This window comes from Ambystoma mexicanum, chromosome 14, assembly GCF_040938575.1.
Source record: "Ambystoma mexicanum isolate Mex_15411 chromosome 14, UKY_AmexF1_1, whole genome shotgun sequence".
Classification (NCBI taxonomy): domain Eukaryota; kingdom Metazoa; phylum Chordata; class Amphibia; order Caudata; family Ambystomatidae; genus Ambystoma; species Ambystoma mexicanum.
The window spans coordinates 96,859,845-96,874,319 of record NC_090940.1 but is presented as its reverse complement, the minus strand read 5'-3'; the positions used below and the strand labels follow the sequence as shown (position 1 = coordinate 96,874,319).

At 50.7% G+C, this 14,475-nt stretch overlaps 1 protein-coding gene across 5 annotated transcripts in view; it reads right to left on the bottom strand.

The window, feature by feature from the left end:
* PCNX1 (pecanex 1) overlaps positions 1–14,475 on the bottom strand; it is a 1,666,514-nt gene that overhangs the window by 633,993 nt on the left and 1,018,046 nt on the right. For all 5 annotated transcript variants that reach the window (XM_069638600.1, XM_069638595.1, XM_069638598.1 and 2 more), the window contains exon 21: positions 8,481–8,622. In XM_069638600.1, the coding sequence (XP_069494701.1) occupies positions 8,481–8,622 (142 nt within the window). The remainder of the gene's footprint in view (positions 1–8,480; positions 8,623–14,475) is intronic.

Here is a 14,475-nt window from a genome sequence, read left to right as displayed (position 1 = left end):
TTACCAGGATGCGGAGGAGGATAGAATGCCGGAAGAACAACCTTCTGGGCCAAATGAAATTCCGTCACTACCTTCAGAAGAAAAGAAGGACGAACTCTAAGGACAACCCTGTCCTTGTGAAATACAGTGAAGGGTGGCTTAACTGAAAGTGCCTGTAACTCACTCACTCTGCGAGCGGAAGTAACCGCAAATAAAAACAGTTTTCAGAGTTAACAGCCTCAAAGGGCAAGAATGTAAAGGCTCAAACGGAGCACCCATAAGAAACTTAAGAACAAGGTTTAAATCCCAACCGGGCACCAGGAAAGGTGACGGAGGGAACACATTAGTGAGCCCTTTCAGAAACTGTGAAATTAAAGAGATTTTAAAGTAAGAACACTCTTCAGACGAGCGCTTAAAGATGGACAGCGCCACCAGGTAACCTTTAACGGTACCCAGTTGCAAGCCCCTGTGGGCCAAAGAAAGTAAAAAGGACAGAACTATGGGGATGTCACATGCAAAAGGATCCACATTCTGAACACTGCACCAGTCGCAGAACTTACGCCAACGGTACAGAGACTTTGTTGCTGGCCTTCGGGCCGAAAGCAACACCTCCATCACGTCTTCAGGGAGGTCCCAAATCCTTATACCTCAACCTTTCAGAAGCCAAGCGTGAAGGTTGAGGGATCTGACCTCTGGATGGAGAACCTGACCCCCCTCCCGTGAGAGCAGATCGTCTCGGTAGGGAAGACGACGTGGAGGGCAGATGGACAAGTCGAGAAGGTCCGGGTACCACGTCCTCCGAGCCCACGCCGGGGCAATGAGGATCATCCGGGAACCGAACTTCCGTAACCTCCGCAGCACTTGTGGGATGACAGGGACTGGAGGAAACGCGTACAGCAGCGGGAATGACCACTCCACCACGAACGCGTCTCCTAAGGCTCCTTTTGGAGGAAATTCCCGTGAGCAAAACCTTTCGCACTTCCGGTTGACACTGGAGGCGAAGAGATTCACTTGAGGGGTCCCCCAAAGGGCGAAGATCTCCAGGAGAATCTCCTGAGCCAACTCCCACTCGTGAGAGATTGCGCTCTGCCTGCTCAGAGCGTCCGCCGTCACGTTTTCGTCTCCGGCCAGATGAACTGCCGAGATCGAAACTTCCTGCTGGATGGCCCAGAACTCGAGCTGCATCGCCTCCCTGCACAGAGGAAGTGACCCTGCCCCCCCCCTTTTGGTTGCGGTAGTGCATGGCCACTGTGTTGTCCGTCAGGATCAGGAGACACTTTCCTCGCACAGTCGGCAGAAAAGCCTTCAGGGCTAGCCTGACGGCCCTCAGAGCTCCAACAGATTGATATGGAGTCTGGACTCCGACGGAGACCAACGACCGCTGACTGTCAGCCCGTTGGCATGAGCTCCCCATCCAGTGAGGGATGCATCCATCACGAACGTCGCCTCCGGCCAGGGAAGCCAAAATGGAGCCCCCTTCATCAAGTTGCCTTCGACGGCCCACCACAGAAGGTCCCGGGCGACCGAGGGCGGCACCTGAACCGAGTCCAACATCCTGCCGGAGGACTGCGACCATTGCGTCTTGAGTGCCCACTGCAAAGATCTCATCCGCAGGTGAGCCTCTGGCACCAGAAGAATGCAGGATGCCATGAGGCCGAGCAACCTCAAGAACTCGAACGCTGGGAGCGTCTGGGCATGCAGAAACTTGTGCACCATCTGCTGAATGTGAAGGGCCCTCACCTGGGGAGGAAAACACTGCCCCAGGGAAGTGTCTAGCACTGCTCCGATGTACTGGAGCCGCTGTGTTGGCGTCAAATGGGACTTCTTTAAATTGAGGGAGAAGCCCAGCCTGTGAAGGGAGTGGCAGGTGACGGACAGATGATCCAGGACTTGCTCGTGAGAGCTCCCCCTGATCAACCAATCGTCCAGGTAGGGGTAGACGTGAATCCCCCCTTGCCTGAGATGTGCTGCCACCACCACCATGAGCTTGGTGAAAACCCTCGGGGCAGAGGTCAATCCGAACGGCAGGACCCGAAACTGAAAGTGCGAGTCGCCAACCGCGAACCTCAGGTACTTCTTGTGCTTGGGATGGATCGGCACATGGAAGTAAGCATCCTTGAGGTCGAGTGACGCCAACCAGTCCTGAAGCTGAAGGGCCTGGAGGACTTGAGAGAGAGTAACCATCTTGAACGTGTCCTTCCTGAGGAGTTTGTTCAAACCGCACAAGTCCATGATGGGTCTCAATCCCCCGTCTTTCTTCGAAATCAAAAAATAAGGGGAATACCATCCCTTGTTCCTCTCCGCTACAGGCACCAGTTCTATGGCGCCTTTCTCCAGCAGGGCTTGAATTTCCTGCGCAAGGAGCGGATCCAGACTCTGCAAAGAGAGGTTCCCCGGTGGATTGTCGCGAGGCCTGTGCCGAAAGGGAAGACAGTAGCCGTGGGTTATGATCTCCAGAACCCACACATCTGAAGTAATGGCTTGCCACTCTACAAGATGCTGCGCCAGCCTTCCCCCAACCGGCGAACCATGGGACATGGCCTCATGACTGAGTGGGAGCGGCTGCGGCGTTAACTGAGGGCAAAGAGGCAACTGCCCGAGCGGCCTTGGCACCACGGGTACCCTGTCCACCTCTGGTACCCCTGCGTTGGCCTCTGACTGCCAGCTCCTCTCGCTTTACTGAAGGACGAGTAATAGCGAAAGGAACCACCCCTCCACTGCTGTCCCCTAGGACGAAAAGGCAGAGGTTGGCGAACTGCAGCGCCCAACGACTTTGCTGCAGCTTTTGAGGTCTGCAACCTCTCAAGGCTCTCGTCAGCCTTGCTGCCAAAAAGGTGTTCACCGTCAAAGGGCATGTTGAGGAGCCGGGACTGCACATCAGGAGCAAACCCCGACTTGCGCAACCACGCAAACCTGCGTATCACGGTGCTCGCCGCCATGGACCTACTGACGCATTCAGCTAAGTCCAAACCCGACTGAACGGACTCACACATGGCATCCTTACCATCCTGGACCATAGCAAGGAAACCATCCCGTTCGCCCCCTTCGGGAATATGTTCAGCCGCTAACGCAACACAGTTCCACAGAGTGTGTGTGAAACGAGATGAGGCACAAATGGAGTTGGCCGCCTGAAGCGCCATACCACCAGAAGAAAACACTTTCTTCGCTCAGCCATCAAAACGTTTGTCGTCCCCATCAGGAGGGATGGTAGGGTACGACGTCTGCTTTGCCAGGGCCGTGGCCGCCTGCACCACCAAACTCTCCGGAGTGGGGTGCCTGGTCAAGTAGCAGGGGTCGCTACTGGCTGGACGGTATTTTCGTGACAAGGATCTGCCCACCGCCGGGAGACTCTCCAGAGCAGTCCAAGCCGCCATCACTCTTCTCTGTAAAGCCATATGGAACGGCAGTACCGGGTCAGTTGGGGGACCAACATCAAGGATGTCTGTTAGATCATCCTGCACAAACTCCTCTGGGGGAGCAGACCATCCCAAGTACTCAGAAACCCTAGCCATAAGGCGCCGGTACAAGGAATCGGCATGAAAGCCAGGCTCAGGCCTACAAAACTCCACCTTCGGAGAGGTGTCCAGTCCACTGGCATCATGCAGTGACTGCCTCAAATCGTCAAACTGACTATGGCCCGAGACAATTTCATATGGAACCTGACTAGGAACCAGGCCATCAGAATCCTCATCCGCCTCTGAAATATATTCCAGGTGGCGAAAAGAAGGCACCCGAGAGTGCTTGCTCTTAACCAGAGCCTTCCTAGGGGGTTCCCCCGTGCCACGGGGTACCTCCGACACGAAAGGCGTCGATGGCATCGAGCGAATCGGCGCCGAGAGAACAGGCATCGGCGCTGAGAGGATCAGCGTCGACGTCAGATGCAGCGCCGGCGGCGTCGACACAGCCCTCGAAGCCGGAGCCCCGAGCGTGTCCTTCGACGACCTGAGCGTCGACGGCCTCAACGACTTCCTCGGAGCCGGAGCCTCGAGAAAGCCCGTCGACGCCCTCGACGCCTCAGACGTCGATGTCTTCCTCGAAGACCTCACAGGTGCACACAGTCTCGAACGCGTCAAGGACCGGGACCTGGAACGGGTACGTCAAGAACGAGTCTCCTTGTCGGAACGTGACCTCTCCCGTGACTCGTGCCGACCACTCTTGCGAGCGGTGTCTCTCGACCTCTCACGACCGACCCCACTCGGGGGCGCGGACGGCTTAGTACCCTGCGACTCAAGAATCGCCAGCATTTTCTTCTTTGAAGGAAGCCCATTCCTCTGGCGTCGCACGGCTGGTGGGGTAAGCGACGTGCCGGCCAGAGTCCTCCGAAGAGGACCTGGAAGATGACCGGTGTCGGCGCTTCCGAGAATGCCTCGAAGAGGCTGAGGAGTGGCGAGACCGACTCCTAGAAGGAGAGCACGAGACTTCCGACGATGACGCAGAGAGTCACCCCTCGAATCATCCGTCGAAAGCCCCGCAGACTTCGACTTCCGGGGCTTGGACACCCGACCTACCGACAACTTCTTCTTACGTTCCAGTAAGGCTTTGGACGTGAGCAACTGGCAGTCGATACAGTCATCCGTGTCGTGGGCCTCCCCGAGGCACCAGAGGCAGGCGTCGTGCGAGTCCGTCACCGACATCTTGGACCCACACTCCCCGCACTTCTTGAAGCCCGGACGCGGGGTCGAAGACGAAGTAGAAGACATCTTCACACGAAGGATTTTCACAAAAACGAACAGGTTCGAAGAACCGAGAAGAACAGAACTCCAAAGAGTCGAGGCGTTAACCGAGATTCACGAAGCAAAACTTTCGCGGAAAAAACAGAACTGAGGCTACGGGCGTCGTGCGTCCTACTGATCACATCAGATGACGTCGGAGGAGGTCCTCGACGATGGCGCATCGACGTCATCGACGCAGGACGCAGAAAAAAGTTTCCGAAGCAGCACAGCTGTGGTGATTACATGTCATAGATATGGAATACGTCGGAGGACCCAATCCCCTCGAAAGTCCAGCTACGGACAAAACAATTGCACGTGCCTCCAAATGAAGAATGTTGGCACTACCTAAAATCAAAAATGTATCTGGTATTAAACCAATGAACAAAACAAAAACGTAGGATCGAAGTGTATTATTTTTGACCTATGGAAGACTAGGCGCACATTACAAACCACCATTTCCACCCCACCAATTTATATTAACCAACTGACTAGTGAGTATCAGTCATTGCTAGGTTTCTGCTGTCAGGCAACACTAACGGGCCAATCTGTCAGGGTAGGCGCACTGGACAATATTCACTATCCCTTTTCCATTCGTCTTCTTGGCTTTCCACAAAAAAACGAAATGGTTTTTAATGTATTTGCTGGTCCATGTTAAGGCACCCAGTACTTAAAGAGAACTCAGACCTCAGACTCCACACACGTCAGACTGCCTAATTTTAGAACAGTGGGGGTTAAGGAGCTGTTTTTCCAGCAGACCCATTTAACAATGATGCAGTAATGGAGAAGGATAAGGACTGGATCAATGGTAAGGATTAAACATGGGAAATAGATGAGCACCGAGCCCAAAGTGACAATGGGCAGTTTCCCACAGAATTGACCTGTTGCTCAAAAGACCAGGTCGAATCAGTCAGTACTCCCAGGTCTCGGACAACCCCCACCGGAGAAGGCGCCCAAGAGTCTGACCATGTGGAGGAGAGGTTGCCATGCCCATTCCCTGAACCAGACAAAACTTTCATCTTTCATGTATTAAGGCAGAGGCAATCATCACCCATCCACTAGGATTTCATCTCCTCCATTCGGATCAATGTCAACCAACAACAGGATGTCATCGGCATACCTTTGAAACCCCATGCCAAACCCCTCAGTGGGTCCCACCAACGGGCGGCAGATAGACATTAAGGGGAAGGGACAGGAGTACAGAGCCCTGGGGCATCCCACCGATGACCAGTGGCTGGTTGTGAAATTTTTAACTGGAGGGGAGTAAATGTATGTGCCCAATATGCAGGAGTGACCTAGCACAACGAGGGAGCCTGAAACAAACAAGGGGGTGTTCAGGGAGGTGGGGGTCAGGGTGCTGGAGTGGTTTCCTCCCCAAGGAAACATTCAAAATAATGGGTTAAAATGGTGTACTATTCAGCATTATGTGCAAACTGGCCCTGTACCAATATTTTTTGCAATCAATTTTGTATGGTAGTATATAACAAAAATAAACAATAGATGAAAGTTGCCAACAGTGCACAGGAACATTTTGCATTTAATTTTCATTATGCCTTTGCCAACAACATATGCGTGTATATAACATGTTTATGCTGGCTGTGCCTATACATGTCCATGCATGCTGCATCAATATAAGCAAGTATTACAATATAAGGACTTCCAGTCTGTAAAAATGCCATGCTACAAAGTATATCCAGACAGGCTATTCCAAGATACGCCAGTCTACCAAGTAATCACACTTAGGTTTTATTTTACCCTTGATGCAAAGTACATGCCATACACAAAGAGTATGGCTAGAATGGAGCCACCAATCTAATCCAGACTAGCCACATAATAACACTCATGTTTGCTTTACTCTGGATGTCAGTAAAAGTAACACATGCCATGCCACAGTATAAAAGTAAATACTACATGACTAGCTTGGCCTGTGTCAGTGTGTAACACCTTGCTTTCCTCTTGAGGCGAAGTAAAAAATGCCATGTCACATTAAGTATATGCAGACCGACCGTAAAAGTGCCAGTCTGCATATATTTTCTTAATGTGGCATGGCATTTTTTACTTGCCATCAAGGGTAATGCAACCATAAGTGTTATTACGTGACTAGACTAATCTACGGTCATTGTAGGCAAGTCTAGCCAGGTAATAACACTTATAGTTCCATTAGCCTTGATACCAAGCAAATGGCAAGTAAAAAAATGCCATGCCACAAAAAGAAAGTATATGCCGACTGGCACCACTAAAGTAGGACAGCAATAGCCGGGCAACACCACTTAAGGCATCCATTGAATGTAGGCCAGTGACAACACTTATCAAGTTTGCTTTACCCTTAACGAATAGTAATTGTGGATCAAGGGTAAATCAAACATAGGCTACTATGTGGCTAGACTGATCTATATTAAACGTAGGCCAGTATAGTCACGTATTAACAAATTATGATTTTTCCTTTCCCTTGATATACTGTCCTGTGGATCAAGGGTAAAGCAAAACAAAAAATGCCATGCCCTCTGAAGTCCCCACCCCCAAATTTACCACCACCAAATTTAGGGGCCACGCTCCCTCACACATGCAAACAAACACTTTCACCTAAACATTCAGTCATACAATTGCTTGCATGCACACATTCATAAAAACACCAACATGCATACAAACCATATATACACATTACATTATTTTTGAAAAACATGTTGCCCAGTTCCCTGTGCAGTCAAGCACAAAGGTGGGGGGGCTGTGCTGCATTTTACACAGGTGAGGCAGAGGCACTCCCCCAACCTATTATAGCAGCTCATCACTGCAGATGACTTTCATATCACTAAACCAAGTCTCAACCACTGATGCATCCCCGTCAGGAAAGAACGGATCCATCGTAACACTGGGCCCATAATCCCGGTCAAGGTGGAGAGTCTGCCGAGAAGATTCCCATTGTCAAATCTATGAAACGCAGCAGATTTCTAAACCACTTGTATTTCGGTCCATTGCATGTCAGTGCCCTTGGCAGCTGTGCATGTATGCATGCTTTTTTGGCACCTTCAGAGTTCACACCTCATGCCTGCTGGCTGCATGATCATTGCTTCCAATGGTCTTGGCTAAAGACATCACTATTACTTTCTGCATCTTTTCTGGTAAACTGTCAAAAGCTCTACTTTGCTGCTAAAGACTTACAAAATAATGGATATTGCAGACCTCCAAATTCAGATAGATTGGTTCTCAACACCTCAAGGTGACAGCTTTACCTCTTCTCCACGTTACAAGCTTCCTACTATACATCCCTTTTGTGATCCCCACATTCTAATCTACACAGTCTTCTTTGCCACTTCTGCAGTTGGTTTGCAGTCAATTCACTTGAGATTGGCAGCCTAAAAATGTTCACTGGCAAATAGTCCTCGACACTTCAAGGGCACGCCTGGGCACATCCCGGGACCATCATGCAACCATGCTTACAACTCATTCTAGTACCAGCTTTCAGGTACTAGAACTTCCATTAGTGGAAAATGCTCATCGCAAGACGTTCTACTTTCTGATCAGCATTCCAGCGGATCAAAGGGCTACAAATGCAGTCCTGCTTCTGCCATCTGATATCCGCTTCCTCAACCCCTTTTTATTTTTTTGGTTGTTAGTCTGTTTCCTACCCTTACTCCCGCTTTTTTCAATTCCTCTCACCTTACTCCTTTCAATGCACGGTCTGGATTCCCCGGGTAGGGGCACAATACACCGCTTTCCTGACATGCTCCCGGTACTGCACGACCGCTACGGTGCTGATGGGTGCAGTATAAAAGCTACACAACTTCCACTTACTCTATATTCAGCTTCTTGGGGCTGGTTATGTCCTTGGCGCCACGGCTCAGCTCATTGAGGACGATCAGCGGGTAGATGACATTCTTTTCCAAAAACAGGAGCCAAACGTGAGCCTTCTCGAACCACATTACATGGGCAGCATCTAAGGAGAGACCCACGTTACTGTCTGGCACCTTGCTTGAATTTTAAAATCACATTTAAGTCTATTTCCTCAATAACATGTTCAGCAACAAAACATCAAAGCAACTTGTAGAGGCCAACGATAATGCACCAATGTGGCAAATAAATGTCCTTTAACAACAAAACCCCATTGCAAATACACAGCTAGATTTTTTTAAATGCAAGGGGAAAAGATGACATTACCCCTACACTCAATGGCAGCGCATGCAACACATTAAGCTACAGATTAACAACGCTGCAAAAAGGGTTTTCACAGCAAACTTGAAGGCATGGTACATATTTCATATTTGTGCTGCTAATTAACACATGCCACAGTAGTAGCAACCTAAGTTACTGCAATATTTGAACTTATTGCAAGCAACACTGCTTTGCATTTTGCGCAGCATTTGCAGCGTTCAGAGGCAATATGCCTACATTGTATTGAATGTAATCTTGTGGGAAACGTGCACATCCTGCTATGGGAAAAAAAGGCTATATTCTGGTGACCAAAGGTGTTGCAATCAGAAGGGTACATCAATTGCAAGCTATTTCAAATATGTAACAATTTAATATAAGGACAGATGTATGTTTGTCCATGTAGGTTTGCCCGAGGCAGTAGCTTCGCCTGCTGTCACCACTAGATTGAGCTGTTCCTTTAGGCTATATAGAGACAATGCCATTTTGCATCGCTTCGCCTATTGTCATCGCTAGAGGGAGATGTTGCCTTAGGATTATAGTGATCCTACTGTGCCAATGAAAACCTGCACTTTGGCCCTTTCAGAAACATGGCATAGTGTATGGGCCCGTACACTAGTTTACTTAAAAGGTGCTACACTTAACCAATCTCTATGGGCTGGTAACAGTCATGGTTTTATAGAGGCTTGCAAGTTTTTGATATCTAAAGGTTTTTGGACTTCAACTCCCATCAGTCCGAATCAGCATCGTGAACGGGTGTGGGACCATCAGAGATTAGTTAAGCACATCTAGAGAACTGCAGATTAAGGACCTCTCCCTGCTTTACAAGATTTACGATTCATTTCAAGTGACATGTGTCAACATATTTGCAGAGATACAACTTGGGTATGTCATCACACTTTAGATATCTACATATTGTTACAAATGTTTAATTTTGAAATGTCAAAAATAGATATTTTACTACATCTACCTCTGGTCAATTTGAAAGAACAAGTTACTCTTACCTGGTAACATTCTTTCGATGAAATGGTCCGACGACGTATTCCATATCTATGACAGTAATCACCACAGCTGTGCTGCTTCGGAAAATCTTTCGGCGTCTGCGTCCTGTGTCGATGACGTCGATACGCCGTCCTTGAGGACCTCCTCCAACGGCCCACGTCACCAGATGTTATAAGTAGGACGCACGACGCCCGTAGCCTCAGTTGTAGTTTTTTCCCAGAACGTGTGGCACCGGTCTCCTGCCAGTCTGACACACAAAGCCTTGCGTAAACGTAAGCTGCAATTGCATAAGAAATTCTGTAAAGGGGAAGGCAGGGAAGGAGCGATATGGAATACGTCGTCGGACCATCCCATCGAAAGAACGTTACCAGGTAAGAGTAACTTGTTCTTCGAGGGGATTGGGGCCTCCGACATATTCCATATCTATGACAGACTCCCAAAGCAGTACCAATGCAAGGAGGTTGGAAAAGAATTTAGAAAACAGAAATTTAGAATGCCCAATCAAATTGCGGAGTAAAGGACCGCCTTGCCAAAGGCCAGATCCTGCCCCCGGATGGAATCGAGGCAGTAGTGATGTTCAAAAGTATGTACCAAAGCCCAGGTGGCTGCATCACAGATGTTACGAATAGGAACACCCCTCTGTAGGGTAGTAGAGGCAGCCATACCCCTGGTAGAATGGGCCCGTAAACCGAGCGGTGGGTCCTTACCCGCCAAGCAGTAACACTTAGAGATAGCCAAAATAATCCAGCGAGACAAAGTCTGTTTCGTCACAGCTAGTCCCAAACGCTTTCCAGCGTAACCAATGAAGAGTTGATCGTCCACTCTGACCCGGGACATGCGTGCAATATAAAAGCTTAACGCTCTCCTAGGATCAAGCCTATGGACCCTCTCCTCTTCCTTACCAGGATGTGGAGGAGGATAAAACGCCGGAAGAACAACCTTCTGGCCTAAATGAAATTCCGACACCACCTTCGGAAGAAAGGAAGGACGAACTTTAAGGACAACCCTGTCCTTATGAAACACAGTGAAGAGGGGCTTAAATGAAAGTGCCTGTAACTCACTCACTCTGCAAGCGTAAGTGACCGCAACCAAAAATACAGTTTTAAGAGTTAACAGTCTCAAAGGGCATGAATGAAAAAGGCTCAAACGGAGCACCCATCAAAAACTTGAGAACAAGGTTCAAATCCCAACCGGGCACCTGGAAAGGTGACAGAGGCAACACATTAGTGAGCTCTTTCAGAAACTGAGAAATTAAAGGAATTTTAAAATAGGAACAGTCTTCAGACGAGCGCTTAAATATGGACAGCGCCGCCAGGTAACCTAACGGTACCCACTTGCAAGCCCCTGTGGGCCAAAGAAAGCAAAAAAAAAACAGAACCATGGGAATGTCACATGCAAAAGGATCCACATTCTTAACCCTGCACCAGTCGCAGAACTTACGGCAACAGTACAGGGACTTTGTTGCTGGCCGTCTGGCCGAGAGCAACACCTCCATCACGTCTTCAGGGAGGTCCCAATCCTTATACCTCAACCTTTCAGAAACCAAGCGTGAAGGTTGAGGGATCTGACCTCTAGATGGAGAATCTGACCCCCCCTCCCATGAGAGCAGATCGTCTCGGTAGGGAAGACGACGTGGAGGGCAGATGGACAAGTCGAGAAGGTCCGGGTACCACGTCCTCCGGGCACACGCCGGAGTAATGAGGATCATCCGGGAACCGAACCTCCGTAACCTCCGCAGTACTTGCGGGATGACGGGGACTGGAGGAAACGCATACAGCAGTAGGAATGACCACTCCACCACAAACGCGTCTAAGGCTCCTTTTGGAGGAAATTCCCGCAAGTAGAAGCTCTCGCACTTCCGGTTGACACGGGAGGCGAAGAGATCCACTTGAGGGGTCCCCCAAAGGGCGAAGATCTCCAGGAGAATCTCCTGAGCCAACTCCCACTCATGAGAGATCGCGCTCTGCCTGCTCAGAGCGTCCGCTGTCTCGTTTTTGTCTCCAGCCAGATGAACTACCGAGATCGAAACTTCCTGCTGGTTTGCCCAGAACCAGAGCTGCATCGCCTCCCTGCACAGAGGAAGTGACCCTGCCCCCCCTTTTTGTTGAGGTAGTGCATGGCCACTGTGTTGTCCGTCAGGATCAGGACATCCTTTCCTCGCACAGTTGGCAGAAAAGCCTTCAGGGCTAGCCTGACGGCCCTCAGCTCCAACAGATTGATATGAAGTCTGGACTCCGACGGAGACAAACGACTGCTGACTGTCAACTCGTTGGCATGAGCTCCCCAACCCGTGAGGGATGCGTCCGTCACGATAGTCACCTCCGGCCAGGGTAGCCAAAACTGAGCCCCCCTCATCAGATTGCCTTCGTCGGCCCACCACAGAAGGTCCTGGGCGACCGAGGACGGCACCTGAACAGGGTCCGACATCCTGCCGGAGGACTGAGACCACTGGAGCTCAAGTGCCCATTGCAAAGATCTCATCCGCAACCTGGCCTCTGGCACCAGAAAAATGCAGGATGCCATGAGGCCGAGCAATCTCAAGAACTCGAACACTGGGAGACTCTGGGCAAGCTGAAACTTGTGCACCATCTGCTGAATGTGATGAGCCCTCACCTGGGAAGGAAAACACTGCCCAAGGGACGTGTCGAGCACTGCTCCGATGTACTGGAGCCTCAGAGTCAGTGTCAAATGGGACTTCAAGTTGAGGGAGAAGCCTAGCTTGTAGGGGGAGTGGCAGGTGATGGACAGATGATCCAGGACTTGCTCGGGCGAGTGCGCCCTGATCAACCAATCATCCAGGTAGGGGTAGACGTGAATCCCCCCTTTCCTGAGATGCGCTGCCACCACTACCATGAGCTTGGTGAAGACCCTCGGGCGGAGGTCAATCCGAACGGCAGGACACAAAACTGAAAGTGTGAGTCGCCAACTGCGACCCTCAGGTACTTCTTGTGCTTTGGATGTATCTGCACATGAAAATAAGCGTCCTTGAGGTCGAGAGACACCAACCAGTCCTGAAGTTGAAGGGCCTGGAGGACTTGAGAGAGAGTAACCATCTTGAACTTGTCCTTCCTGAGGAGTGTGTTTAAACCGCGCAAGTCCATGATGTGTCTCAATCCCCTTTCTTTCATGGAAATCAAAAAATAAGGGGAATACCATCCCTTGTTCCTCTCCGCTACAGGCAACAGTTCTATGGCGCCTTTCTCCAGCAGGGATTTAATTTCTTGCGCAAGGAGCGGATCCGTACTCTTCAAAGAGAGATTCCCCGGTGGATTGTCTTGAGGCCTCTGCCGGAAAGGAAGACAGTAGCCGTGGGTTATGATCTCCAGAACCCCCACATCTGAAGTAATGGTGCGCCACTCTGCAAGATGCTGCGCCAGCCTTCCCCCAACTGGTGAACCATGGGACATGGGCTCATGACTGAGCTGAAGTGGCTGCGGCGTTGCCTGAGGGCAAAGAGGCAACTGCCCAAGCGGCCTTGGTACCTCGAGTACCTTGTTTTCCACCTCTGGCACTCCTACAGTGGCCCCTTTGATTGGCAGCTCCTCTCGCTTTACCAAAGGATGAATAATAACGAAAGGAACCTCCACTCCATTGCTGTCCTCTAGGACGAAAAGGTGAAGGTTGTCGAACTGCAGCGCCCAACGACTTTGCTGCAGCTTTTGAGGTCTGCAACCTCTCAAGGCTCTCGTCAGCCTTGCTGCCAAAAAGATGTTCCCTGTCAAAGGGCATGTTGAGGAGCCGGGCCTGCACATCAGGAGCAAACCCCGACTTCCGCAACCACGCAAAACTGCGTAACACGGTGCTCGCTGCCATGGACCAGCTGACGCCGTCTGCCATGTCCAAACCCGACTGAACGGCCTCACACATGGCATCCTTGCCATCCTGAACCATGGCAAGGAAACCATCCCGTTTGTCCCCTTCGGGAATATGCTCAGATGCTAAGGAAACAGTTCCACAGAGTGTGCGTGAAACGTGACAAAGCACATACGGAGTTGGCCGCCTGAAGCGCCATACCCCCTGAAGAAAACACTTTCTTCGCCCAGCTGTCAAAACGCTTGTTGTCCCCATCAGGAGGGATGGTAGGATACGACGCCTGCTTTGCCGGGGCCATAGCCGCCTGCACCACCAAACTCTCCGGAGTGGGGTGCTTGGACAAGTAGCAGGGGTCGCTACTGGCTGGGTGGTATTTTCGCGGCAAAGACTTGCCCACTGCCGGGAAACTCTCCAGAGCAGTCCAAGCCGCCGCCGCCACCCTCCTCTGTAGAGCCCTATGAAAGGGCAGTACAGGGTCAGTTGGTGGACCAAGGTCGAGGATATCCGTAAGGTCATCCTGAAGAAACTCCCCCGGGGGAGCAGACCATCCCAAGTACTCGGTGACCCTAGACATAAGGCGCCGGTACGAAGAGTTGGCATGAGTGCCAGGCTCAGGCCTACAAAACACCACCTCCGGAGAGGTGTCCAGCCCACTTGCATTGTGCAGGGACTGCCTCAGGTCCTCAAATTGGCTATGGTCCGAGAGAATCTCGTCTGGCACCGTATCAGGAACCATGCCATCATCAGAGCCCTCATCCACCTCTGAAATAAACTCAAGATGGCGGTAAGAAGGCACAGAATGTGAACCAAAGCCATGCTTGACCTT